This window comes from Furipterus horrens, unplaced genomic scaffold, assembly GCF_987537825.1.
Source record: "Furipterus horrens unplaced genomic scaffold, mFurHor1.1.pri manual_scaffold_2, whole genome shotgun sequence".
Classification (NCBI taxonomy): Eukaryota; Metazoa; Chordata; class Mammalia; order Chiroptera; family Furipteridae; genus Furipterus; species Furipterus horrens.
In genome coordinates this window covers 213,826,287-213,852,908 of record NW_028327172.1, presented here as the reverse complement: position 1 = coordinate 213,852,908, position 26,622 = coordinate 213,826,287, and the positions used below count along the sequence as shown (strand labels likewise).

At 49.6% G+C, this 26,622-nt stretch overlaps 1 protein-coding gene across 1 annotated transcript in view; it reads right to left on the bottom strand.

Moving 5' to 3' along the window:
* The window catches only part of CLNK (cytokine dependent hematopoietic cell linker), an 83,442-nt gene extending 73,516 nt beyond the window's left edge, over positions 1 to 9,926 (bottom strand). Inside the window, exon 1 of the mRNA XM_090267400.1 lies at positions 9,815 to 9,926. Within this exon, the coding sequence (XP_090123526.1) occupies positions 9,815 to 9,926 (112 nt within the window). The remainder of the gene's footprint in view (positions 1 to 9,814) is intronic.
* Positions 9,927 to 26,622: the final 16,696 nt, after the last annotated feature.

Below are 26,622 nucleotides of genomic sequence, written 5' to 3'. Positions count from 1 at the left end.
GGGCTGGGTGGGAGCGGGCGGCCCTCTGCACCTGTCGGGAGAGCCGATGTCTGCCCCAGCGAAGGGTTGACCGCAGCGAGGGCAGCGAAATGGAGTGCCAGGGTGGCTTTAGGTGTTAGTAATAAGATCTACACGCCTGCTGCTCACCACACCTCAACCTGCTCCCCAGCCCCAGGGGAGTTGTTCACCCTCTTCAGCACCCTTCTCTCCTACGAAGGGAACGGATCATACGGTTGTTAGGACCCAGGGAGGTACCACCTATGAGCACTTGCAACCGCACCTGGGCTGTGGTAAGACTGGGTGCCTCTTAGCCTTCGCTCTCTGTTGAGAACCTACTACGTTCCAGGCACGTGACAGAAGTCACTCCTCTACTCCCCGGTGCAGGAACACTTCAGTGGTGGACAGGACAGCCTGCTCGGGACTTCTCAGGCAGCATTTCTAAAACACACGAGTGGACAGGGGCCTGCCTGGGTGAGGTCGCCCAGCCAGTGAGCCGGCCAGCGGAGACTTCCATCCAGCCCCGGTGGGCTCACCGCTCGGCCTCTCTGTAGCAGCCCCTGCCCCGGACCGCCACGGTCACCGAATGATGGCCATTACAATGAGTACGGAGAATGAGAACATCCGTTTAGTAGTTATTGAAATAGGGCCACGGACCCAACTCTATAGTTGGCGGATATTTCGATTTGATCTATATACCCCCAATACTAATTTATATTCATATATTACTTCCATTCTCAAATATGCAGCGGTACAGAGATTTGTATGTGTACGGGGAATGTTTTTAAACTCGAGTTTATAAATGGTTTGGAGCAGGCTGCAGAAACATTGTCTGTTGCTCTTTTTTAATCTATCTGGAGCGTGCGATGACGCATCCTGAAATAATTTGCCTCAGGAAAAAAAGCACCGCTCTCTCCTTTCTCCCCCAAATGTATGTGTAAATATTACTTTGATGTATGTAATCGCTGCAACCATCTCCGTTTGAAGGAAGGCTTCTAACCTTTCCGTCTCCCCTCGCTCGCTATTGTCAAGAAATAAGAAAAATGGACTTAAAATGCATTATTTAAATGGATGTAATGTAAACATGGAAGAAGTCTGAGAACAGCCACAAATTTTCCTTTGCTTAATGTGGTCTTGGAAATAATTCAAGTGTTCTGTTTTACAGGCAATCATTGAGTCTGCTCAGGAAAAATATTTCTCCAAGCAGAGAATGGTCCTCGGTCCTGGCGCGGAGTAGAAGCTGAACGAGTGTTTGGCGATTGGCTTGAGTTGAAGGAGACTGGGATCCCAGAGCTGGTCTGGCCCCCGGAGACCCTTGGGCACCTCTGGGCACAGAGGCTGCACCTGCAGGCCCTGGTAAGGGGGTTCTGTCTGGGTGCAGGGAGACCCACATCCCCTCTAGGCATCGGGGTGTCGCCCCGGATTGGACTCCTGGGCCGTGACCGAGCTGGGCCTGACTGAGGATCGGTCTCCTGTCAGGGATTTCATCACGTCCGCCCCTGTCCTGAGCTTTCAGACTTGGCTGTGAGCCCCGTGAAGCCAGGACTTTGTCTTTCATGTCTGCATTCTCGGTAACCTGGGCAAGTCTTGATGTCATAAGTGACCAGTAAAGGTCTTGCTCAGGGGACAAAGAAAAGCAACCATACAGGCAGGTGGCTCCCTGTCGTCTCCCTGCATGTGAGACCAGGCAGTGGGCTCATGGCCTGATTCGGCAGTGTAATTCTGTCACATTGACTGTGTGTGTGTGTGTATGTGTGTGTGTATGTGTGCGTGTGTGTGCATGTGTGTGTGTGCGTGCGCATGTGTGTGTGTGTGCGCGCGCATGTGTGCGTGTGTGTGTGTGCATGCGTGTGTGTGTGTGTGTGTGTGGGCAGCTTACTTGCCATAGAATCAAAATGTTCACTCCTCTATTGATCAACAAGAAAATATTCTCACCTATTTTTCGGCAGACCGACGTCCTGGAGTTTCAAGTCGCTGGATCCTTCTTTCATTGCCCTTCCGTTGTCCCTGGGATGAAAGAAAACAGATTAGAGTCAGGAAATAGTAAGGAGCTTAGGCAAAAAAAATTCAGTGCTTTCATTCATAGAAACAACCGCCCAGTCTTACACATGTTCCAAATTTGTTTTTGCATTTCCATTAGGGTTAAAGAATCCATGTTTTCAGTAACTCAGTTACTTTGAATTATTATTATTATTACTTTAATGCAAGAGCTTTATTTTACAGGGGGTGGCAGCATGAGATAGAAGTGCCCCAGTCAAGACAAGCATGTGGCCTGCTTCCCCACATCAGCGGGGTCACGGTGGGACCCCCTTAAACCTTGTAGGTCTCCGTGACCTTGCTCTGTGAGGTGAAGAACATCACGCCTTCAGCACATGGTCAAACGAGAATAGTGCCCATGGGCCAGTGACTGTTCTACATGTTTCTCTAGGCTGGCCGATTTCTTTTCCAAACTAGCAAACATCCCCAATATAGGAAGGCGGGCTATTTAACAACAGCAGCTCGGATTCAAATACTATTGATTGAACTCCGATGTCATTTAGGCACTTTGCTGTGGCATTTTCTATGAAGAGATTAAATTATTTTAAATGGAGTTGATTTGTTAAAATTCGTTAAGACCGGCACCGTCATGGACTAGCACTATTTAATTAGCCAAGCAGAACACACTTTCTTTTCTTTTGCAGGTGTTTTATGAGCTTTGTCAACCATGTCCTGACGGTCCTGTGGTCCCCGGCGCTCTTCCACCTGGTGTGTGCCTGTGACTCATTGCCCTCCCGGTCTTCTCCCCTCGGGCCGAACTTCTTCTTGGGTCTTGGACTTTCTCTACTTTCTCCCCCAGGGCTCTGTCAGGCATGGTCCATCTTTCTCAAACACCCAGGCTTTTCTTTTCCTTTGCTCTAACTCGTGCAGAGCTCAGCCGTGCCACGTCTTCAGAGACGCCTTCCTTGATGGGAGACTGGATCCTTGCAGCACTTGTCTGAGTCGGAATCAAAACAATCTTATAACTTGTAGCTGTAAGCACGTCCGATGAGCCTACTGGTCTACCCCTCAATGCGGAGAGATTGGCAGAGTCTGGCCCACAGTGGGCCTTCGGTGAGCATGCGTGACTTACACCCAGAGGAAGGACTCCAGGAGCTGCCTGATGACGACTTAGCCTCTCTTTCCATCCAGGATTTTGTGTGTAGCCTACCGGCTGCAACGGGATGGATAGAAGATTGAGTGAGTTGTATATATATTAGAGAGAGAGAAGAGAGGAAGAGAAACACTGATGTAGGAGCGACACACTGACGTGAGGGAGAGACATCAGTCAGTTGCCTCTCGTATGGGCCCTGACCAGGGGACCGAACCTGCGACCCAGGCATGTGCCCTGACCAGGAATTGAAATGGCGATCTTCGGCTTTTTGGAACAATGTCCAACAAACTAAGCCACACCGGCCAGGGCTGCTTAGATATGTTTTGTTATTGTAAATGATTGTGTTATTTCATTATTTCTCCTTTTACTTTTTTGTTATTTCATGATTTCAAAATTATTTAATTATTGTATTATTTCATATATTTCATTATTTAATTTTTTCCCCCAGGTAGAATTTGATTTATACATCTATATCTGCACTCTGATTTCTCTTCTAGGTTCTAGACATGGACGTCTAACTACGTCTGGGCCCTTCTTATTGGTTGTCCTCCAGGGGATGTAGGCCCTTTCCCCAGTGAGCGGGGCCATTGCCCAGTTAGTTTCCAAACCAGCACCCTGGGCGTCTTCCCTGCATTACCGCCAGGTCCTAACAATCAGTCCCCGGATGTCTCTCATTCTGTCCCTCCCTCTTCACTCCTACGAGCAATACTCAGTCTGGGTTCTGTTCTCATTTTTTCCAGCCTGGGCTCCGGTGTCAGCCCCCCTCCCTGCTTTTCTGGCCGCCAGGCCTCCACTCCATCCACCCAACTGCAGCAAGAACCCCTTTCTAATTAGCAGGATACTCAGTCACCTCACGCTTGAAAATCCTCACCCATTTCAGGAACTTCAACCTCCTGATCGAATCCAGTACTTCTTAAGCCTCTGAGTCACATCATTGGCCCGAACTCTAGAGTCTTCTTCCTGCGCCCGGTGAATGGCTCCAGCAAACTCCCCTGTAACATCGAGGTGAGGAGCGGGCCACATCTTCTCATGTGATAGGACCTCTTTGACCCAGTCAATTGTGTCCCTCCCCCTCCAAGTACAAGATGTTTGTCCCTCACAAGAACTTTGGAAATATTGACACTGTCCCTGCTCCTTTTTCCTTATGGCCACCAGGTTGACTGGAGAGCCTTGAAGTGCTTCTGTAGAAACAACACTGTCTTCCTGTCCTCAGCCTCTCAGGGATGAACACCGCCCAACGGCCCGGGTCCTCAACGATTGGCTTCGTTGATCTGATAAGTGTGGTGGCACCAACAGCATTGAAGGGCCTCCTGAGATGCCAGTCTGAGTCCATCCAGCCTAGCCAACATGATGTCGTATTCATTCGCGTGGTCCTCCATGACCACGGCCTCCGTTCTGCCATCTGTCACTCTTGGTGCTAGCATCACCATGAACTTCAACTTGGGCATCCATAAGATTCCCCTTTCCTTTATACAATCCATGTGACTTGAATTTCATGGATTTCTTGTTTCTTATAAATACCTGGGATTTTTTCTCCCTGATACGATGTATCAATCCTTCTATGAACATCAGTTCTCCTAGTTTCTGTTATCACGCTCTCAGAAGGACAAGGAGACACTGCTGTGTTAGCATCTCCAGAGTGATCATGTGATTTTTTGTTTCTTCCTTAAATGCGGCGCCATCCTGCATTAGCCATCTGCCGCTGTGAGTCAGTGGCATCGCACACTTAAACCACACACACTTGTCATCTCACAGATTTTGTGGGTCCGGAATCTAGGGAAGGCTTTCCTGGGTCCTGTGTTTCAGGGTTTCTTCTGAGGCTGCAGTCAAGGTGTCAGCCAAGGTCGGGGTCTCGTCTGAGTGCTCACCTTGGGAAGGACTGAGTCTAAGATACGTGACCGTAGGCAGGATTCAGATTCTCAGGGCCTGTGGGACTGAGAGCCTCAGTCCTTTGGTGTCTGGTGGCCGGAGGCTGTTCCCAGTGCCTTGTCACATGGCCTCCCTCACATGGCCACTGACCTCCCTGAAATGTGCACAGCAAGGAGACAGGAGGGATGCTACAACCTTGTGGACTGCAACCACAGAAGTGACACCCCATTAATGTTGCCACATCCTATTGTTTCGAAGCCGTCTTAGGCTTTCTTACAATGAGAGGGAGGTATTATATGGGGGGTAATGTGAGCACCAGGACAGGAGATATTTGGGGGCTACACACATTGCTACAAACTCGGTGTGGCTGTGTGAGTAGACATGATCCTTTTATAACATCCAGAAGGGTATTTTTATTTTGTTGCAAATTTACAAACCAAATCAGCTAGAATCTTTCTGCAGCCTATTTTTTTTTTTAACCTTCTATGACTCCTGAAAATGTCAGGCCAATTTTCAAAAGTTTTTCAGCTAATTCCAGAAGACTCCAGCATATACCAGAATAAACTGGCTCTCCAACTCTTGCATGTGAGAGGCCATTATAATAATTTTCGACAGCAGAATGCTGTACTTTTAAGTCCCTTAAAATAGTCACCACATCAGTCGTCACAAATGACTTCTCCACGTGACTGACACCCACTTTGTTCATTTCCTTTGGTCCCTAAGCTGTACGGGAGGTTCTGTGCCTATACACCGCACTCTCCCTGAGCACCTGAGCAAAGCTCAGTCTTTTGATATTTGATCCGTTATAGCCTGGATGCTGGACACATTTTATGTGTCTCCACTGCTGAACCCAGAAGAACTAAAGGGCACACACAGCCTTCTTGCCTCACAGATTTTTAAAAATGTTTGAATTTGAATATATTCACATATGGCTTATTCTCTGAAGCCCATAAAGCCCCACCATTCACTCCCTACTATCTTACATTTTTTATTCGCTAACTGGCCCCTGAAGCTTTGAGCTGGTGATTCTTCCTAGAGAAACTTTAGAGGAGCATCCACTCAATAAAGAGTTGACCACAATGAAATGTTTTAATTACTGCCCCTCATCTGTTCACACCTTTGTGCTGGTTAATTTTATGTGTCAACTTGGCGAGGCTGTGGTGCCTAGGTGTTTCCAGTGACAGCCTGTTGCATGAGCCCCCAGCCCCATCCTGGACTCCTTTCCTTCTATGTTCTTGTCAGCACCCCCTGAAAGGCTGTCTCTGATCACAGGAACACAGCCCTCTGTCTTGAGTCCTTTACTGAACTGAGTTGAAATTGGGAAGGAGACGCTGGCACCATCCTCAGGTCGAGTAGCAGCTGAGTAGCTTATGGGCTGGACATTGTATTAGCAATGGGGTCGCAGGTGGACAAGACACAGAAGGTCCCGCCCTCATGAAGCTGGCAGCCACGTGACAGGGAGCCAAACTAGTGGGCAAAAGCTCACCCCTCTGTCCCAGCTTCCTAGCTTTGTTTACTGCCAGTGTGACTGGCTCCCTGGTTTAGGACCATCCACGTGGCCCGACTTTCCCTTGGGCTGAGCTCGGACAGGCACCTGTTGGGTTGACACCTGGCTGGGAGGTAGCCCCTCACTGACCCTCCCCGAGGCCCCTCAGCTCTCTCCTCCAGCTTTTCCAGACTCAGGGAGAGGCTCTAGCTTCTCCATTGAAATGGACCAGCCTCCAATTCTCAGGGGTTTCCACCCGCACTGTCACCCTCGGGGGGCGTGTGTCCTGCACAGATGCAGAGCTGCTGCCGTTCCTCTCACACGGCAGAGCTGCTGAGACGCTATGTGTGCGTGAGAAGATCCGTGGATGGAGTCGGGAAGCTCTTGAGGGAAGTGCCCCTCCTTGTTCATGGAGGCAGAAAAGGGACCCAGAAGGTGCTAGAATAGCTCTGTCTACCAGTCGCCGATGCAGAGTGGAGGGTGGTGTCTGAATTTAGCTCCTTCTTTTGCCAGAGATGTAGCTTCGAAGATTCTCAGAGCTTGGGGTTCGATGGCAGGACACATGGCATCTGCTTGAACCTGGTAGGTTTACAGATGAGCCAGCCTGGGCCCAGGGAAGAGCAAGGAGCTGCCCACGCCGAGCAGGTGCGGACAGAGGAGGCCCTGGCCCAGCTCCGGGCCCCGCATGGGGCCTGGGGTCCCTGCCGCTCAGCCTCAGTTTCCCCAGTGCTTGTCTTCTAACGAGGCCCCTCTTATGTGCCTTCTAAGTAAATTCTCCCCTTTCTTCTTAATCTCGAGGAGGGAAAGAAAGACAAAGGTAATCTAATTTAAAAAACAAGAAAGTAATCCTGGTTCCTTTATGTCCGGGTTTCAAGACGCCCCATAAAACTCTCATCCTACTTTTTAAATTCCCTTTTTATTATACATTTCAGGTAGATAACATCATAATTTGATATCTATATACACAAAGTGATCATCCCCCAAAATCTAGATATGCTTACCTCTTTTTTGTTGTTTAAATTTTATTCAGCAAATGAAAAAAAAAAAGTAGCCTTATGTCTCATTTTTTCAAAAGCTTTTCCCTTTCTTTTCTCTGTCCTGCCTATCAGGGGATGTAGCTTCTAAGAGACCATCAATATATGTAAAGAGCAAATACAATAACAACAGTGAGCTACCCTTTTTATAGGTTCACAGTGGAATGTAATTTATAGGTAGTCTTGCCTGAAAGATTCTGGAAGATCGATAGAAAATAACATGAAAAAAAGCAATATATGTATTTTTAAGAAAACGTTCAAAACGCAAACTTGATTTGTGCTTGGTTAGCACACACGCAATAAAAACTCAGGAGTCAAAAGGACAGAGTGGGTCTTTTTTGTGGTCTGCAGGGGCCTGCGAGGGCCCTCACACTTATATGCAGATGGGGCTTCCAGAGGATAACCCCCCAGGACAATATCCTTCTCTCCATCTCCAGGTCCAACACCTTTTCCCCCAGAAGGTCAGGAGAAAGGAAGGGAAATCAAGGCAGGGGAGGGAAGTGGGTGGAGAAGGGGCAGGTCTGCATCGTGCCGCTCCCCGGCTCGGTGCACCACCTGGGAATGTCTTGCAACACCTGTACGAGTCCCTTCACTTCGGTCCCATCACGTCTCGCTGTCCCCAGTCCGTCCGCCACATGGCAGCCACGGTCCGCGTGCTAAAATCTGGCATTCTCACCGCCTCTTCACGGTGTTCTCTCTACAACCCCCAGCTTGGCACTCCTGTCGCAGCTGTCGTGAGCAACTGGCCTGTCCCAGAAATGACCTGGTCCCTCAGATCTTTGTCTCAAATCAGAGAAGGCAACATGATGATATTGCCCCCATGTCCCCAAATTCCTACGATGAAGAGGCCCACAGATAAACGCTGAACGCGAGTTTTCTTGTCCCAGAGCGCCTTGTTTTTCTCTCTCAGCCACTGATACTGAGGGTGCTCAAGTACCCTGCCTACGTCCTTCATTGGAGAAGTGACATCGGTGCATTTCTGCATTTCCGGCTCTTAGTGCAGGGCCCTGCCCACAGCAAGGGTTCAACACAGATGTGACGAGAGAGGAAGAGGCATGGGTTTGAAATCAGTCCCTGAGACTCAGGGGTAATGGACAAATCAAACTATGCTTCTACCAGCTGTCAACACTCTTGGCAATTATTCCTGTTGATACATTATACTTAAGAGGAGGAGGAGAAGAAGCCCAGAGAAGCCACACAGCTAAGTGCTGGAGCCACCAGCATTCAGTATCAGGCTTGTCCGACTCAAAGATCACTGCTTCTTACTGCATCACGTTCTTCAGAAGGTTGACCATCATGGGAGTTCAGACCGTAAGCTTTGGAATCAGCTGCATGGATGGCAGTATCTTTTATTCAGCCAAAGCAGTCCAGTGCCGTGTTGGTGCGTGTGGTCCCTGGACTGATGGCACCACCTGTGAGCTGGTTAGAAATGCAGATTCCTAGGCACCTCCTCAGCCCCGAAGGCCTGGAATCTGCACTCTAGCAAGAGGTCACAGGATCTGTGTACATGTCAAGTGGGACAGGTTTAATGTGACTTTGGGTAAGTGACTTGATCCCTCTGGGCTTCATTTTCCCAATCTGCAAAATGAAGCCAATAAGGACACTCCCTTCTTAGAAGTGCTGTGAGATCCAAATGGGTTAACACCTGAAAAGCCGTGTGACTTACTACCGCTGCTTCCGGGTACCCGCTCTGCTCATCAGAGAGGCCGTCCGGTCACGGTTAGCTCTGGGTGCAGTAACGGCAGACCCTGGAAGTGTGGGTGGGGACCGTGCCACTGTCCGTGCGCCTGGCCCAGGTGCGGAGCCCCAGAACGGGAGGAGGGGCAGACCAAGGCGTGCGTGCATAGTGACTGAGTGGGCCTACCACCTGGTCACAGCGCTCCTCCCTCGGCCAGCCCTCCCAGTGACGCTGTGATGAAGGTATGACCATCCGCACTTGACAGAGAAGGGAATGAGTCTTGGGTCCAACACCTTTCCCAAGGTCAGTTAGCAACTACCTGGCAGTGCTCAGGAAAGCTCGGGGGTTTCTTAAGAGGAAGCCAGCAGTGAGGGAGGCCTTCAGCATCACACCAGTGGGGGGGGGGCACCCGGGCCCTAGGTGCGCTAGAGCAGCTCAGGCTGCACAGCAGGGTTGACGGCTCACACGGCAGGAATTTGGAAAGCCAGTTTTTAAACACAGCCATTGTTAGAAATTAAACCATATAAAATTACAATGGAATGAATGATATTAAACACGAAGGCAATAAACATGCAAAAGGCATCACTGCCTCACGGTTTCACTGCACTTTGCTATTTTACCCACAGTCTGGGGGCTGCGTATGCGTGTCGTGTCTCTATGGTGGAAGAGTGCTACTGTGCGTTCTTCCGGCTCCACCTTCAGAGCCTCCGTACTGGCATTGACCTTGGCCATCGTGGGAGCATTGACACCACAGGAACTGGCACATGCTGCAGGTCAGGGGGCGATTTTGGCTCTGTTGACAGACTAACTTGAAGTGGTGGAGGGGATGTTAATAAAGCAGGTTTACTTGAAAGCTATTACGTCTGTAACTGTAATTGTCGTGAACAGCACCGACGCCAGGAAATATTTTTCCATTATTCGAAGTGTTTTCAGAGCCAGTAAAGAAGCTGCTCATGTCACTGACAAACCAGTGAGCTTCTGGCACCCTTCTTTGTTGTTCTACTTCTGTGTGACTCACTAATATCAATGAACAAATCGATCACGGTTGATGTCAGAAGTGGACCCATCTGTCAACTGCAGCCATAGGACGGCGAGGGACGTACGAGTTCAGCAAAAATCAATGACATAATTTTGTGAGAATCAATGAGCTATATGGAAACATACAATGAAAATATAGTATATTTCATTATTATTTATGTGATATATTATATGTCCTTTATATCTGTAAAACTTATAACAAACTTGTATACGTATACTCATATATGCGCATATATATATTGTTTTTTTTCCCAGAGGGCTGTTTGCTAAACATTTATAAAATTAACCAGAACATCTCCAGCTAGCCTGCCCTGAACCGTAGCCATTTGTGGTCCTCAATGGCAGAGTGAGCTCAGCTCAGGTGCCTGAAACAGCCGGTACCTGGCCCATGTGGGATCAGATCTGGGTTTCTGACCTGGGGCCAAGATTTCACTGCCCTGAGCCACAGTTTCTCATCTCTAAAGGGGGAACAATTAGAAACGTCTTAGTCGATGTGACATGAGGCTGACTGCCCAGTAAAAGTTAATTCTATTCACAGCTCAAGTACAGGAGCACAGAAGGAACACGCTCCCTAAGAATGATGCTGCCTTGCTCCCACGCGTGCCTCCTTAGCCTCCCCCAGTGTGCTAATGGCCCAAGTGTGTGTCGCCTTTGCTGTTCTCCAAGACCAGCTCCCAGCATCTGTGGTTTATCGCTGGAGGAGTGTAAACCCAGCGAAGATCCACGTTCAAATACATCTTTCCTTTTTTTCTCCCTTAAAACAATCTTTGTTAATAGGATTGACGTGAGCAAAAGAGAAGAAGAGCCAGAATCCCCTTATGAACTGAAATGTGAGGGTCTCGTTTCATCCAGGGGACTGCCAGCTGCTGACCGACGGAGGCTGCTTGTTTGACGTGGCCTTCCTACACTCATTTTCTTCTGTGCTAGGCACCTAGTAGGTGCCCCAGACTCTCCTGTAATCTCAGTGGTAATTGGATAGATAATAGTTAGCATTTGCTCAGAGCATTAAAAATAAAGACTTTACCTAATGATTCATGAACGGAGCCAACCGTCTGAAGCTTAGGATTTGATTTCCCGGTAAACTTTCCCATGTTATGTTGTTTGCCCTGCACCATAGAGCCAGAAAACAGAGGAAGAGAGACAGAGAAAAGACTTTTACTTCTCTGGCAGGCTCCCTTTGTGGTTTCCACCCTGCACACCTCTTCCATATGTGGGCAACCAGGAGCAAAAGAACAGCTTTTGAGTTTCCAACCCTGGACTATAAGGAGAGAGGGCTGAACGGGGATGGAGGGTAAGCGGGCTGTGTTCCTCTTGTTGGAGTCACTAGCATTTTAGTCGTGAAGGAAGGAGTCCATGAGCTTATGCAAAAGAGTCAAGATTCTGCAGGCAGGTTCTTTCTTCTCCTTTTTTTTTTTTTTTAAGATTTTATTTATTTACTTATAGAGAGAGGGACAGAGGGAGAGAAACATAAGAGAGATACATCGATCAGTGGCCTCTCACACACCCTCAACCAGGGACCTGGCCCACAACCCAGGCATGTGCCCCGACTGGGCATCGAACCAGAGACCCTTCAGCTCACAGGCCAGCGCTCAATCCACTGCTGCTACACCCGCCAGGGCTGGAGGCAGTTTGTTGAACTGCTGGATCGTATGGTAAATTTGTGTTTCACAGTCAGGTATCTACCCAGCAGAAACGAAGTCAGATCTCCACAAAAAGACTTGCACATGAATGTCCTTTGCAGAATCAGTCACCAGAGTCCCAAATGGAACACAACCTAAATGCCTGGGGACAGCTGAATGGTCACACGACATGGGGTATACTCATGCAATGGAATACTATTCAGCAACAAGAAGGAAAGAACTATTCCATATGCTACAACGTGGAAAACCTCCACACCATGTTAACTGAAAGAAGCCAACAGGAGACTATAGATTGTATGATTCCGTTCACATGGAATGTCCAGAAAAGACAAGTGTATAGAGACACACAGTAGATTAGTGTTTGCCTGGGTCAGAGGGAGGAGCTTGGGGGCCTGCCAGTCAGTAAATGGCTGCGAGAAATCTTACTGAGATGATAAAATTGTTCAAAGTGGACTTATGGGGATAGTTACATAACCTGGTAAATTTTCTAAAAACCATTATGGCTACTTGAATAGGGTGACTCGTACAACATGCAAAGAGTGCCTCAATAATTTGTTTTTTAAAAAGGGCCAGGGGAGGACTTCCAGTCAAGATGGAGGCATAGACAGACACGCTGCGTCTCCCTCCACAACTAAGAAGAAATACAACTACCTGAAAACTAGAGACAACCAGAAGTTCCAGAAAATCAAGCTGCATGGAAGTCCAGCAAACAAAGATATAAAGAAGAAATACTCACCCAGACAGGTAGGAGGGGCGGAGCCGGGTCAGAGAGGACATGGTGTGGTGGCATTAGAGGTGGTGGCAGCAGTGGCAGCAGGCCAGCAGAAAGCGCAGTCACATGTTTTAAACAGTTGGGAGGCACACCTGGGGAGTGTTCCCAGTGCCGGGGAAAATCAAGCCTTATTGCTTCTGACTGTGCAGACCAGTGGGGGTTGGGGCGGAGGCAGAAACTGCAGGTCTCAGCAGAGTCCGCTTGTTTAAAGGGCCCCCACGGTCCTAGAACGTCCACAGACCCACACACTCTGGGAACGATGGCCACGACAACAGCTAGAGGGGTGCCAGTCCCATATGGAAGTGGGAGAGGTGCCTGGGAAAGGGGTGAGTGCTGGGCAGGTGACATTGTTCCCTCTCAGACCCCTCCCCCACACACAGCGCCACAACGTGGTGAAACGGGTCTCCCTGTACTGACGAATCCCTAAGGCTCTGCCCCTTACAACGTAACAGGAGCGACAGCTCTACCTAAGACACAGAGGCAAACACACACAGGAGCCTTCCGGCCAAGATGCGGGCCTAGACTGACACCCTCCGTCTCCCTTCACAACTAAGAAGGAACACAACTACCACAAAACCAGAAATAACCAGAAGTTCCAGAAAACAAATGGAAGTCCAATGTATGAAGTTATAAAGAAGTGGTGCCCGTCCGGACGGGTAGGAGGGGCGAAGCCGGGGCGGAGAGGTCAAGCTGTGCCGTCGGCGGCAGCGGCGAGGGTGGCGGGATGGCGGTGAGCACAGACATCCATATTTAAAGGGAGGTGAGAAGCACCTGCAGAGCACCCTCGGCTGCAGACCAGACCCGTCAGCTTGTGATTCCAACGCCGGGGAAGGCAGACCCCCATTGCCTCGGACTGTGAGGCCCAGAGGATGTGGGGATGGAGGAGGAGGCTCCCGGTCTCTCAGCAGAGTGAACAGCAGTAATCCATCTTGGACCCCTGCCCCCACACAAAGCACCACAGCGTAGTGACACGGGTCACCTGGTTGTGACGAGTGCACGGGGCTCTGCCCCCTGTAGTGTAGGAGGTGTGACAGCCCCGCCCAGGAAGCACAGGTAAACACAAAACAGTCAGGATGGCACAGATCATGATAGAGATCCCGGTGACGCAGCTGACCAGCCAGCAAATATCTAATCTAACGAAGCAGCAGATAGGAGCTTTGTGATTTTAAACCGGTCAGGCTCATGTGCCACTGCCAGGCATCAGTGGGGCCGTGTTCCGGTCACTAACGTGGTTGCTGCCTTGTTGGAAACAGAATTCAATGTCCTGAGCTCCTATCCTCCTCAGAGCTGTCTGGGTGCCAATGACCTCGCTCACTGGTTATCAGGGTTAGCTTCACTTCTGCAGGAAACAGGCATGGCGGGGTGGCGGTGTAACCAGAGAAGAAAGGAAAGCGAATAAAAATGAAAGGATGGAGGACCTTCATGACGCATGGGTTAAACTATGATCCTCACACACAGAAAAGCACAAACAAACAAACAAAAAAATCAAAACACAAACAAATAAAAGTTGTTTGTCAGCAGTGTGCTGTGTGCTTCGCCTACAGAGTCTCAGGTGACCCTCCCAGGCTGCTGGTGCTCTTATCCCCGTTTTGCAGATGAAGGAGCTGAGGCTAAGGGCTGGGAAGCACCCGCCCCATAGTGTTAAGTAGGAACTGTAAGCTGAGCTTATTCCTGTTTGGGCCAAGCCCAGGATTCTTTCCACGATGCCCCTCTCTGAAGAGTCACTAAGGGGTTCTAAGTGGTATGAAAAGTGGGGGCTTAAATAACTAGCCCTGGTTTCCTTTACACACGAGAATGTGAGGAGTCTGTAGCCTCAACAGCCCCTCCTCCCTGGTCTTCACGGCCAGTGGGACGTGGGCACATCGGCATAGAGGGAAGGGGCTGGGCCTTCCTCCTGGCTCCTTACACGTACCCCCCTTTTCTCAGAACCTCAGAGCTCACAAGGCATCGCCTTGGAGGCCAGAGCCTACAACACGGGAATGGAAAGCCAAACCTTCAGGTCACTCCACTGGGCAGGAGCCAGAACTATCTGGGAAGCCCCATTTCACTAGAAGTCTGTGCCTTTTTGGGGTGCGGGGGGAGGCAAGAGCTTCATCTCTTTTCAACGAGTTGCTTTGTCCCCAGAATGTCCACGCTAATTTAACATCGATGCCATGAGGTCACGCACGCAAGCACTGACTCAACTGTCCCAGGACTGTCATCGGTCGTATTGGGAGCTGCCTGGCGAGGCTCTCCCTGACCTCCACGTCTGTCCCCTCCTATTTTCCCATGAAGGCGCCCCATCCCCTGCACCCATGGGCTGTAGCAGCTCAGACCCATCGAGTTTCTTCCGCTCAGGCTGTAGGGCCCCCCATACGTCCTCAGCCAGTTAGCTTGCACTCATTTTTCAGCACTGAGATCCAGCTCTGCCTTCTGGGGTGCATCCTGCCTGCTCCCCCCTCAGGGGGTTGTCTCCTGGTCCTCGTGGTCTCGGAGCTTACTTCTCTCATTGTGATGACCACATGCGACCGTGGCTGCCAGCTTGCTTGCCTGTCTGTCCCTTGGGAGAAAGTGGGAATACTTGCTGGAGAGGACAGAATAGTAGCAATGCATCTTCAGACAGGGAGATCCATGAGGGCAGGGACTGTATACCGTCTGGCTTCTAATTCTTAGTCCCAAGCGCAGTTCCTGGCATGTAATTGATATTTATTAAACATTTGCGGGACGAGGAATGGATGAATGCATCTATAACTGAATCTGAGAAAGCTAAGCATCTTTGGGACCTTTCCATCTTGGGGTCTTTTGAGACAGAGGCACAATCTTTGCCACGCAGAGTTGCTCCCAGAAATGGGCCACATGTCAGAGGCGGACCAAACACATCCAGGGAGACCCATGAACACTGACCATTGGAATCTCTAGGCCTTGAAATCATTGTGTCCTTACAATGTCAGATGAGTTGTTGTTATTCTGTCCTCTCCGGGAAGACGTGAAAAACAAAATGTTAAGAAAAAGATGACGCATGTATTGAAAAGCGAAGGAAAAGTCATTTTCCGTGTGGGGCCTGGGGCTTGTGGCTTCTCAGTGAACATCCTTTGTCTGCAGCAAAGTATCTCCCAACTTGAGCCTGTTGTCCGATGATTAGACGCTGCGCCTCTGCAGGCAAGAGATGAACGATTCTAAGGGTAATTGAACACCCCTACACTTTCACAGAGGGTCAGCACCGAGCCATTTAGCCCAGGTATTTCTGTGATTGTGGTGCTGGGAAAATTTCCACCCTTACACGGTTCTCAAATCCCTCTGTCATCAGGGCCAAACAGGACTTGGAATTTGGAGTCTAGTTCAAAAAGCAAGAGTTCTGGGAACAAGAGCTGCCTAGAGACCGAGGCAAAGAATGTTTTGATTTGGAAATTTGAGTCCTTAAATTCTAGGCATGGAAAGATTCCAAAGGACTAGAAAATATTTAAATGTCTTTGAGCTCGACCCTTATATTTGGTAAATGCCTTATAGATGGTTAGGGGGATAGCCAGCCTGGAACCCCAGCTTGTAATAGATATTCCCATTGTACTGCTGGGGAAGTTGAGGCTGGAGTTCACCCAGCTTAAAAGGGTGATGCTGGACAGCAAACTTGGGTCGTCTGACATGATGTGACATTTGCAAGGGCTCATGGGTAACTGTAACAGCAGCACAAGGGCCCTGGCCCAAGCATAGACGGTCTTGGCACAACTCTTGGTCTAAATAATGCGGGGACTGAAGGGGCCTTCAGAGCACAGCCAAGACATCTCCACTACACGGGCTGGAGGTTTTCACCAGCTTTTTATTGGGAAACCACATGGCTTTGGTATTGAAACCCCTTGCCCTAGTTTGGTAGAGGAAACCATAGTGCAAATGCATAAAAAATCTATACTATGAAATTTACCTATTTTAAGCCTATAATTTAATAATTTTTATTATGTATGTTATACTTCAATAAAGTTGTTAAAACATTATTTAAAAAATCTTAAAAATATAAAAAGAGACAAAAAAGAGTACATATTGTCTGATTCCATTTGTATAACATTTTAGAAAATTGTGAATTAATTTATAACGACAGAAAGCAAATCAGGGATTGCCTAGAAATTGGTATTTGGGGGGGATAGCATGGAGAATAATAGCAGGGATGGTGACAAAGGGGTACTAGGAAGTTTGTGGGAATGGTGTATGTTTATTACCTTAATCGTGGTGATGGTTTCACGGGTGCATTCATATGTTAAAGGGCACCATTTGATGTGTTGTGACCTATGTGTAGCTCCCTGTGTAACAATAACAGGGCAATTAAAATGTTTAAAAATATATATATACTCTATAGATTCTCCTTCCAGAGAATGAATCCTCTGTAGCTTCATTAACTTGAGGGCTGAGTGAATGAGTTCCTGACGTAACAACCCCTTTAAGGGTTTTTAGAGATGGACACCGGGACTGGGGAGGGTTAAAGAAAGGAGCATTAGCTTCGAGATTCAGAGAACGCCAAGTCAGAGAAGCAGCCGCTGACGGAAGTTCCTTTAATAAAGCTTCATTCAGTCCTTCTTTCCACAAGGGTTCATTGGGCAGCTTGTCAGTGCCTCTGGGCTGCATCATACGGGGGTCAGTGGAAGAGTTCTGGGGTCCGGCTGCCTGGGTTCTCATTTCAGCCCCTAACGTGGTAGCTGTCTGGGCTTAGGAAAGGTCAGTGCCCATTTCTAAGCCTCGGTTTCCTCATCTGTAAATCAGATGTAGCCCCAGGATCTACTGGGCTGTGTACTTGAGAACACTAAATAAGATGGCACCTCGCACATTGTAAGTGCTCAGCGAATGTTGGACATTATTATTTTCAAGCATCAGGCACACGGTCATATTGTACTTAAAAACCCTGCGCCCCGACCTCTGGGGTCCCTCGGGTGAACGTGAAGTGCGGTGATGTGGAATCCACGGCTGCCCCGGGGGGGCCCCGATCCTAGCACACCTGCTGTGGAACCCCAAGTCACCACGGCGATGTGTAGGCCGAAGGAACGAGGCGGAGAGTGAGGAAGGGCGGCGGGGCTGAGTGCTGCACTCGGCGGGGAAGGCGTTTAAGCTGCAGCCCTGAGACACGCCCAAGACGCGAGCTCCCGTGGAACAGAAGGTCACAGTGGCCGCAGCGGCCCAGCATTTCCGAGTGCGGTCTCTTCCCCGTGTCCCCAGCGGAAAAGCAAATAGCGCGGGAGGGTTCGGTTTAGGGCGTTTAAACAATTCAGAGCATTAGCGCTGTGGGGACATCATAAACGCTGGAGCACGTAAGCACTCATGTGCTCGGCTGGACTCCGATTTCAAGACATATTAGATCATAGATGTCCCACGAAGAGAAGTGACCTAGTGTCCAGTGGCTTTGTTGTACCCATTGGATAGTAAACTCAGCAGGTGTACTCCCTGCAGGACTTGTCAGGACCTTTCACATTCTAGTAAGCATCATGCAACTTGAAACCGAGAGTTTGTCCCGCTTCCCGTATTCGCTGGTTATGAAACAACCCATTTACTCTTCTGCACAATGTTGGTCACTATAGTTCAAAGGAGGGCACACCGAGAAATGGTGACCTGGCCCAAACTCCTCGAGTTAGGGTTGAGGAAATTGCCCTAATGATGAGGACGGGAAGGGACCATCCCAACTCCTGTGACGTGTCCGAGGGCTGACCTGACCTGGGGGAGGGGGTCATCCATTAGGGAAGGAAGCGGCCATTTGTCACCTGCTCTGCACTGGGCACATTCACTTCAGTGGTTCCTTTCATTTTGCATTCACGGAAATATTTGGGCTTGGGCACAGGATTCTCATCCTTCGGACGTCGTGACTGAATTTGGGGCACGTCATGGGCTGGTGCGTGCACTCTGCCTGATAGGCAGTGGGGCCATCTTCAACCCCAGGCTGCTCACAGCTCACCGCTGGCATCTCCGGTCCCCAGGGCCCACGCTGTCTCGGTCCCCTCCCTCTCGGGGAAGGCGCCACAGAGCCTCAGGGCTCACACCTGTGGACTGAGGGGTTCTCTGAAAGCAAAGGCCTGATTGAGTTTTCTTTTTTTTTTTAAATCTCCTAGAGGCATAGATTTTGGACAGCTAGTTCCTGCTTCCGCCTTTCCGTTTCTCATTCATTATCTTCCTTCTCCTCCCCCTCCTCCTCTTCCTTTTTCTTCTTCACCTTCTTCTCCTAAATTTCACTGACCTGACCAGACCACCTTTACTTCCTCTGATTCTCTTGAATGACCTTTAATTTATTTGCACGAAATTCTTTTCTCCCCAACACCTGGAGAGTCAGCTCCTCCTCCTTCCCCTTCCCTCTTCCTTTTAAAACATTTTGTTTTTTAAGTTTTTACTTATATAATGTATTAATTACAAAAGTAATAAGTGGACATTTTAGAAAGTTGAGAAAAAGAATAAGAAAATTATGCAATATGAATTTTGACATGTTCTGGTTTAAAGCGCACACATAAATGATACTTTTTTTGGTTAAAAATATGTGCATCATTAAATATAGCTCCATGAAATTATAGTAGATGCCACATAACATTTCACACCGTGGCTCTTACACTGTGTGTTCACAAGTCCCCAGATTCATGGTTATGTGTGAATGCTTTACCGACATATCGGGGCTTGAGGGCTTTGCCTCTCACCACTTATGTCCTTGGTCTCTCTGAGCCTCAGCGTCCTCGCCTGCCCAGCAGGGAGGGCTTTGCTCTTGCTCCTTCCCCAGAACTAGCTCTGAAACCCAGCCCTGTGGACGGCCTGTGTGCTCCTGGCCCTCTGAGCACGTCCCCTATTGCAAAGCTTCTGCACAGTCTGCTGGCTACTAGCCTGCAGTACCAGATAGGGCTTGATTCCTTTATTCAAACAATATCACCGCTTGCGTCCGTGGCTGGCAGTGTAGCAGGTGCCGTTGGTGACCGCTAACGGCTTACATCTGCACCTTTCTGGGAAGATGGCCTTGGACCAATGGGAGCCACCTGGCCTGGTGATGCCCGAGAGGCTGGGTCCCCCTCTCCCACCCCCACGGCATCCTGAGCCCCTGACTGACTCTGTCCCTGTGTCTGGGTTGAGCAACCCCTGTGACAAAACTCAGGCTCTGGCACTCCCGTGGAGGCAGGCCACACATCCCCAGAGCTCTGCTTCCTGATCCTATTCTCCTGCCGACACTCCTCCCTCGGCCACTTGCTCAAGATCTGCCACCCCAGGCTCTGCCTCTAGAGAACTGAGGTTTCTCAGGCCGTCTCTGGCCCGGATAACAGCCTCGGGGCTGGCAGTCCCACACCCTCTTTCTGCAGCCCCAACCCCGTTTCCACACAGCCGCTTATGGAAACTTTTCAAATGAATGCGTGTTTATATTTACCTTACGTGTGAGAACTTTCAGCACTTGCCCCCATTCTCAGAGCAGAGGCTGCACAGACCCACGTGGTTTTGGTGGCCTTTGTCAGCTCACCCCAGTCTCCCCTGCAGCTCGGGCCATGCTGACCTTATGATTCTGCCAAAAGGGCCATCGTCCCTTCAGATTCAAGGTCTTTCTCCATGTGGTTCTGTCGGAAGTCTGTTTATTTTTGATTCTTTGCCTAGTTTTGCAATTGCCCTTCGGATTTCAGCTCAAGGTTACATTCTAACTACAATGACACCCACGCCTCCTCTCGTAGAACTGGGATTTATCACAGTTCGCAAATATGTATTTGTGAGATTATTTACGATTTTTTCCCTCTGAATCAATAGTAAGTTTCTAGAAGGCAGGGTCTGCTTCTCAATTGCTCACCAGGATGTGACCGTCCCTAGAAGATGCTGGGGACCCTGCAGAGTGGAGCCCTGGCTGGACCCGGAGGGGTGAGGGGCTCTGGAGGCAGGTGGGGAGGGACTCACCTCCTAGCCCCGTGGGACAAAGGCGTGGTCTGGGCCTCTGTGTCCTCACCCTGCCGTGAAGACAGCAGAGCCTGCCTGCCTCTCAGGCTGGTGTGATGGTCTAACCTGGCCTGCGCTTTATGAAAGTAGGATGAGGTAGGCTCCCCTTCCCAAGACAGACGAGCAATCTGAGCTCCAAGGCAATAGAGTGTCACCCTGGGAGGCCCCTGACAATGCACGTGTCCTAGGAACTGGAAGTGAACACAGGCCCAGCTGGGGGGTTGGGGGAGGTGTTGCTAATACCCAGACCTAGGAAACCTCACCTCGAGGTTTGGAGTTTCAGCCAACCTCAGGGGGTTTTCACCTTTACCCTTTACTGTGAACAGACTCGCCCAGGCCAATGTCTCACAAGCCCAAGTAGGGTTTGAGGCAACCTCTTGCAAACTGCAGAGCTTTTTGGGGTGTGGCAGCTTGGTGAGGGGACAGTGCTTCTCACCGTGGCTGCTCACTGGGAGGGCTGTTTGTAAGTAGTCTTGGGCTCTCTCAAGACTTTAGAATTAGAGCCTCCATGAGGGAGGCCCAGGGACCCATGTTTTTTTCCCCCAAAGACTAAAAAAATATTCCACAAAGACATCGTAAATAAAATAACCCCACCCAGTGCTTCTGGAGCTGTCAGCCCACCATGGTCCGGGGAGAGAGAGGGAAATAGAACAGGAAAAAGAGAAATAGTTGAACTCTAGTCTCAGGCAATCAGAAAGTCTTCCGCCTTTTTTCATTCTTCTCCAAGGCACGTGGTGACATAGAAATTATTTCTACTTTTTAGTGAAACTGAAGCCACAGAAGGATTTTTCCAACCGTCCTTCAGATGTCACACAGCAAGGGGACCACAGAGTAAGGAGTCCATTGTGTCTGCTTCTGAGGTCTTTTCGTTGGAACCCTTAGCTTCTTTTTAGGAAGAGAGAGCTACACATGTGTGTCACCGATTCACAGGTTGGGTGGCAGCATTAATGGTGGGTGAAGGCTTGGGCAGGCCTTGTCGAGGTGGCCACTTGACATTGCCAACAGAATGCCTGACTAGCAGCTAAGAATTAAAGTCCTCAAATCTCCATCTCCCCAGGCTTCCTTGGTTCTATAAATGGCACCTTCTTTCACTCAGCTGTGCAATAGAAGAGTCCAGGAGTCACCCCTGACCATCCAACACCCCAAGAAAAAGCCATCACCAACCTTGGAGGTTTTCCTTCCCAACTACCTCTTGGGCCTGTCCGCTTCGTCTCCACCTGACCTCCACCTCACCCACGGTCACCTGAGCCCATCCCCTGGTCCATGAAGGGGTGAGGGGACACCTTTCACCTTATGAGAGCCCCAGGAAAAGGCACATCACAACATACCACTTTGATTTAGCATATTTGACCTTTGCATGACTATTGTGGGCTATTTGTCCCGTCCACCAGTTTGTGATGCCACCAAGACAGGAGGTGGCTCTGTGTGTGTCCTGTGTCCCTGGGTCTAGCCCAGTGCTTGACAATCCCTGTCCTCCTCTTTGGATAAATGCTGTTGATTCACGTTGGCCGCACTTTTCAAACACAACAGATTTACTGTTTATCTTCTGGAATGTTGCCACTATTGAAAAAGTCATGCCACATAAACCGTGTGACATTCGTCATTTTTATTCACTTTGCACATAAAAACCACCCGTCTGTATTCCCACCGCTTTTGGTGTTCTCACTGTCTTTGCATTCATTGCACATTATGAACTAAGTGATATTTTAGAAACACCCCCACTTAGGTCCAGGGAAGCATGTACGGGTAGGCCACTCTCAACAGGAGCGTTTTAAACCTGGAACATCTTTTCATTTACAGAGTTAGCGCTAAGCTAGTAAGCACACCTGAGGTCGAGAGCGTCATTGTGCTGTTAAGTGTGGTCACCGTCCTTGTTGTCTTTGTTAGTGGGTTGCAGTTTTCCCAGAGGATTGGATGGAAACTGGCATTTACTGAGGACCGATTATACACCGGATGGCCTCTTAACACTTCCTCTGCATTCTCTCCTTTAGTTCTCATTCCCACGTGGGAATTTTGACTGTCGTCACAGGGAAATGAGATCGGCAATTGGATGGAGATGGTGCACCTAGCCCAGGCATAGCTGACCCAACAACCCATTCTCTTTCCTCTGGACCACGATGCCTTCTCAGATGTCTGCAAATTCCCGAGGACCAGATTCTGTCACTTTCTGTCCCCTGCTATTACAACTGCTCCACACCACACCGGACGCTGGGAATGTAACGGGATGGGGAGATGCACGGAGAAGAAGCAGAGAGAATCCACCCCACGTAATGGTAATGGGAGCGGCAACCTCACTGTGAGAAGCACGGGACAGTGTCATGTGCTTTCACGTGCAGGATTTCCTCTGCTCCGTGTCGGCCCTCTGAGGCTGGTTGTAATGGGACAGGTGAGGCAGTGTTGGGTGCTCTGTCACATAACGATGATGACTATGGGCTGTGCTGGCACATTTCCATTAATACTTAAGATGGCCAGTGAGGTTAGGATTAGAGCTCCCACTTAACAGACAAGGAAAATGAGGCCCAGAGGGGTTACAGCACCTCCCCAGGTGACTCCGGAGGAGCTGGGTCCAGACTGAGGGTCTCAGCGTGCGCCCCGCCTTAACTGCTGTGTGGCACTCCCTCTCCCGGGTCAACACTTATTTCTTGAAGGTGCCAGGTTTCAGAGAAGGGGGAGAGAAGCCACTAGAACCTTCAGGGAAGGCCTCTATGCAAAGAGGGGACAGAGGGACGAGGCTAAGGGAGGAAGACCTAATATTTGCACTGAAGAAAGTTGCCCGCAGGAGGCTTTGGTTAGAGAAGGAAGAGCTGGGTGGTCACTGCAGGAGCTGCCTCACAAGCTGTTCCCGGGCCAATGGGCAGGCCCAGGGACCCCCCGGTTTCCCTGCCAGCTCCCTGTGCACACCCGGCCCTGTGTAACCAGGGGACTGAAGCTGAACTTAAGGAGTTCCATGTACTGCATGTGCCTGTCATTTCCCGGCCACTCAAGCTTGGCGCTTCTACCTTCCGCCTTTGACGGCACGGAAGAGGCACTCCTGGGCTGTGCCGCTCCGTACATCATTGGGCATTTTTTAGTGCTAATGACTCTCAGTACTTCTAGCTGCCCCGCTGCTGCTCGGAGGCACCTCTGCGTTCCCAGCCTTCCCAATCCAACTTGGCTGCTGCGGAATGCTTGCGGCTGCCCCGCCTTCTGAAGCTTTCCGGCTCCCATGCAGAGCTCCGGAGAACAAGCTGACCTTTCCCTCAGGTTCACTCACATTAGTGAGAGTCATTAGAGACGAGGAAGGCTCCGAGAATATAATCGCTGGAAGGGACTTTGATAAAATGTGCAGTTGGGCTGAGCACTCTTCAGAGGGGAATACGATCCTTTTGTGGCTTAAAGGTGGTTTGGTTGGGTTATCATAACCATCTTCAAGATGAAGAAACTGGAAATCTTATAGGCTAAATACCTCCCCCAAAGTCACATGGCTAGGAGGTGACAGTGTAACCAAGCGCAGGGGCGGCTGCCTGCTGCTACGAAAGCCAATACTTGAGAGGCAGGTGCTGATGTAAAGGAAAGTGGTTTATTTTCAGGTGCCGGCCGCCTTGGAAGATGGGGGACTCCTGTCTCAAAGCCCATCTGCTCCCCTCAGTGGAGGTCGAGGTTTTTATAAGGAGGGAGAAGGGAACAGACCAAAGAGATCAGGGGAGGGGGTTGAAAAGTCCTCAACGTGCAGACGAGCATAATCCACTCTGATAAGGCAGGTGATGGTCCCATGTGTGTCATCCTGGTTTAGTCACCCTGACTTCATGTCACCCTGACTTCATGTCACCCTGACTTCATGTCATCCTGGCTTCACGTCTTCCTGGCTCCATGGATGAAGGTCAGCAAACTTCCCACAGCTGGGATGGCTGAAGGTTGGGATCTGTGTCTTTCGAAGTTAGTTGCTAGGATTCTTACACAAACCTGTTGTTCATCTACAAGCTACACGTTAGTCAGAGTCGGCACTTACAGAAACAGCGTCCAAAGGAGAGTGGGTGGGTTACAATTCCCCACTGTTACAGCGGGATTGGAGTTCAAAGGAACACCTGACTCCAAAGCCCAAGTCTGTTCTTCTGAACAGCATTAGGGACCATGAGATGCTGCTAGGGGGATGCAAAGGGGACATAAGACATTGTCCCTGCTCACGAAGTAAAAATAGAGGTGTGCAAACCACTAACTCCCACACTGGAATAAAGACCATACTTGTGGTGTGTGGCATGTGATCCAGGAAACACAGAAGACATCTGGGGAGACTTCTCAAGCAGTGACATCGATTGAATTGTGTCCTCCAGGGAAATATGTTGAATCTTTGCAGGTGTTATTAAGAGGTAAGTTGAGTTCACACTGTAGGAGGGCTGGCCCTTAATCCAGCATGAGTAGGGCCATTCTAAGAAGAGGAGATAAAACATAGGGACAGACACAGAGAGGAGGTGGCCATGTGTTGGGGGAGGTGGAGACTGGGGTGATGCAGCTACAAGTCCAGGAATGCCACGAGGTGCCAGCAACTGGCCCCTTTGACAACCTTGATTTCAGACTTCCAGCCCCCAGAACTGTGAGAGAATCAACTTCTGGTGCTTTAAGGCATCCAGATTCGTGCTCTTTGTTACAGCGGCCCTGGGCGGCTGACACCAGCAGCTACCCCCTAAATGGAAGTTGGGGCCTGCGTCGTGCTGGCAGAGGGCAGGGGGGCAGGGTGTGGCAGGAAGGGACCACAGCACTCCAAGGGTTGGAGGCAGCTTCTCTATCACTCACGGGATGTGCAGGCAAGAGATGGCAGGCCATGACGTCAAAGTTGCTGGATTGGGACCGAATTTTGAAGGGTGGGGTTGATCAGGTAAGCCTGCAGCTAGGTCAGGCTGCAATGCGGTGTGAGCAAAAGGGAAGGGTACCATCGTTCCCTGACTCTCTCTCTGTCTCATACACCTGCTGCAGGTGTGAGGCTGAGTCCCTGGACCACCACGTGAGAGAAGGGCTCAGTCACAACATACTGTGTGTGAACAAAATAATGAACCTTTAGGAAGCAACTGATCTTTCTGGACTTTGATTATTGCTGTGACAAATTAGCAACTACATATTTCAAATGTTTGGGGGCAACCCATCAGAATTACACGAGATCCTACCTCTCTGAGAGGCCTTGGAACACATCGGTCATCCCTCTCGGGCTGCCCGCGAGACTACCAATTACACAAAGACATCTCCTTACCACACCGACAGCTGCGGCGCTCTCCCAAGGGTTTGTAACCACGCTGGGAAAGCTCTTCATCAAATGTGGCTTAGATGGCCGGGGGCCATGTAATGAATTGTGTAAACCCAGATGCTTTTGAGAGTGAAAGGGGGCAATCTTCATGATGACTCTGGGAAGAGTGTGGACTTGGGTTGTCTTAGGCAAATTGGGATACATGGTGACCCAGCTCAGAGGTGGCTTTGGTGAAAAGCAGGTAATAGGATGGGGTGAGTCACGACTGAGCAGTCCAGGAGCTCGTGTCTATGAGCCGGCTCTATTAATTCTAAACTCTGTGAACTTGAACAAACTCCTTCGCTTCCTGAAGTTCCAGTTGTTCATCTGTAAATTGGGAAGAAGGATAACTCTTCAGAACGACGTTGTAAAAATGTATGTGGAAGTGGCCTATTGACTGTATACAACTAGAAGGCTCTAACTCATGATTATCAGCTTTGCTGTTGACATTGGTATTGGTACTGATTGTGGCTCCCTGGTGAATTAAAGATGGGGTTTTCTAACTGTGCTGCTTGCTAGAATTATCTGGGAAGATTTATCGAATCAATGCTGTATTAGTTTGCATGAACTGCTATAACAGAGGACCATAAATCGAGGGGCAAAAACCACAGAAGTTTATTTTCTCACAGTTTTGGGGCCTGGAAGTTTAAGATCAAAGTGTTGGCAAGGTTCTTTCTTCTAAGACCCCTCTCTTTGGCTGCTAGATGGTCGTCTTCCTTTCTGCCTTTACATGGTTGTCCCTCTGTACCTTTGGGTCCATATCACCCTTGACACAAGGATGCCAGTCACACTGGAGCAGGGTCCACTCTGATGACCTCATTTTACCTA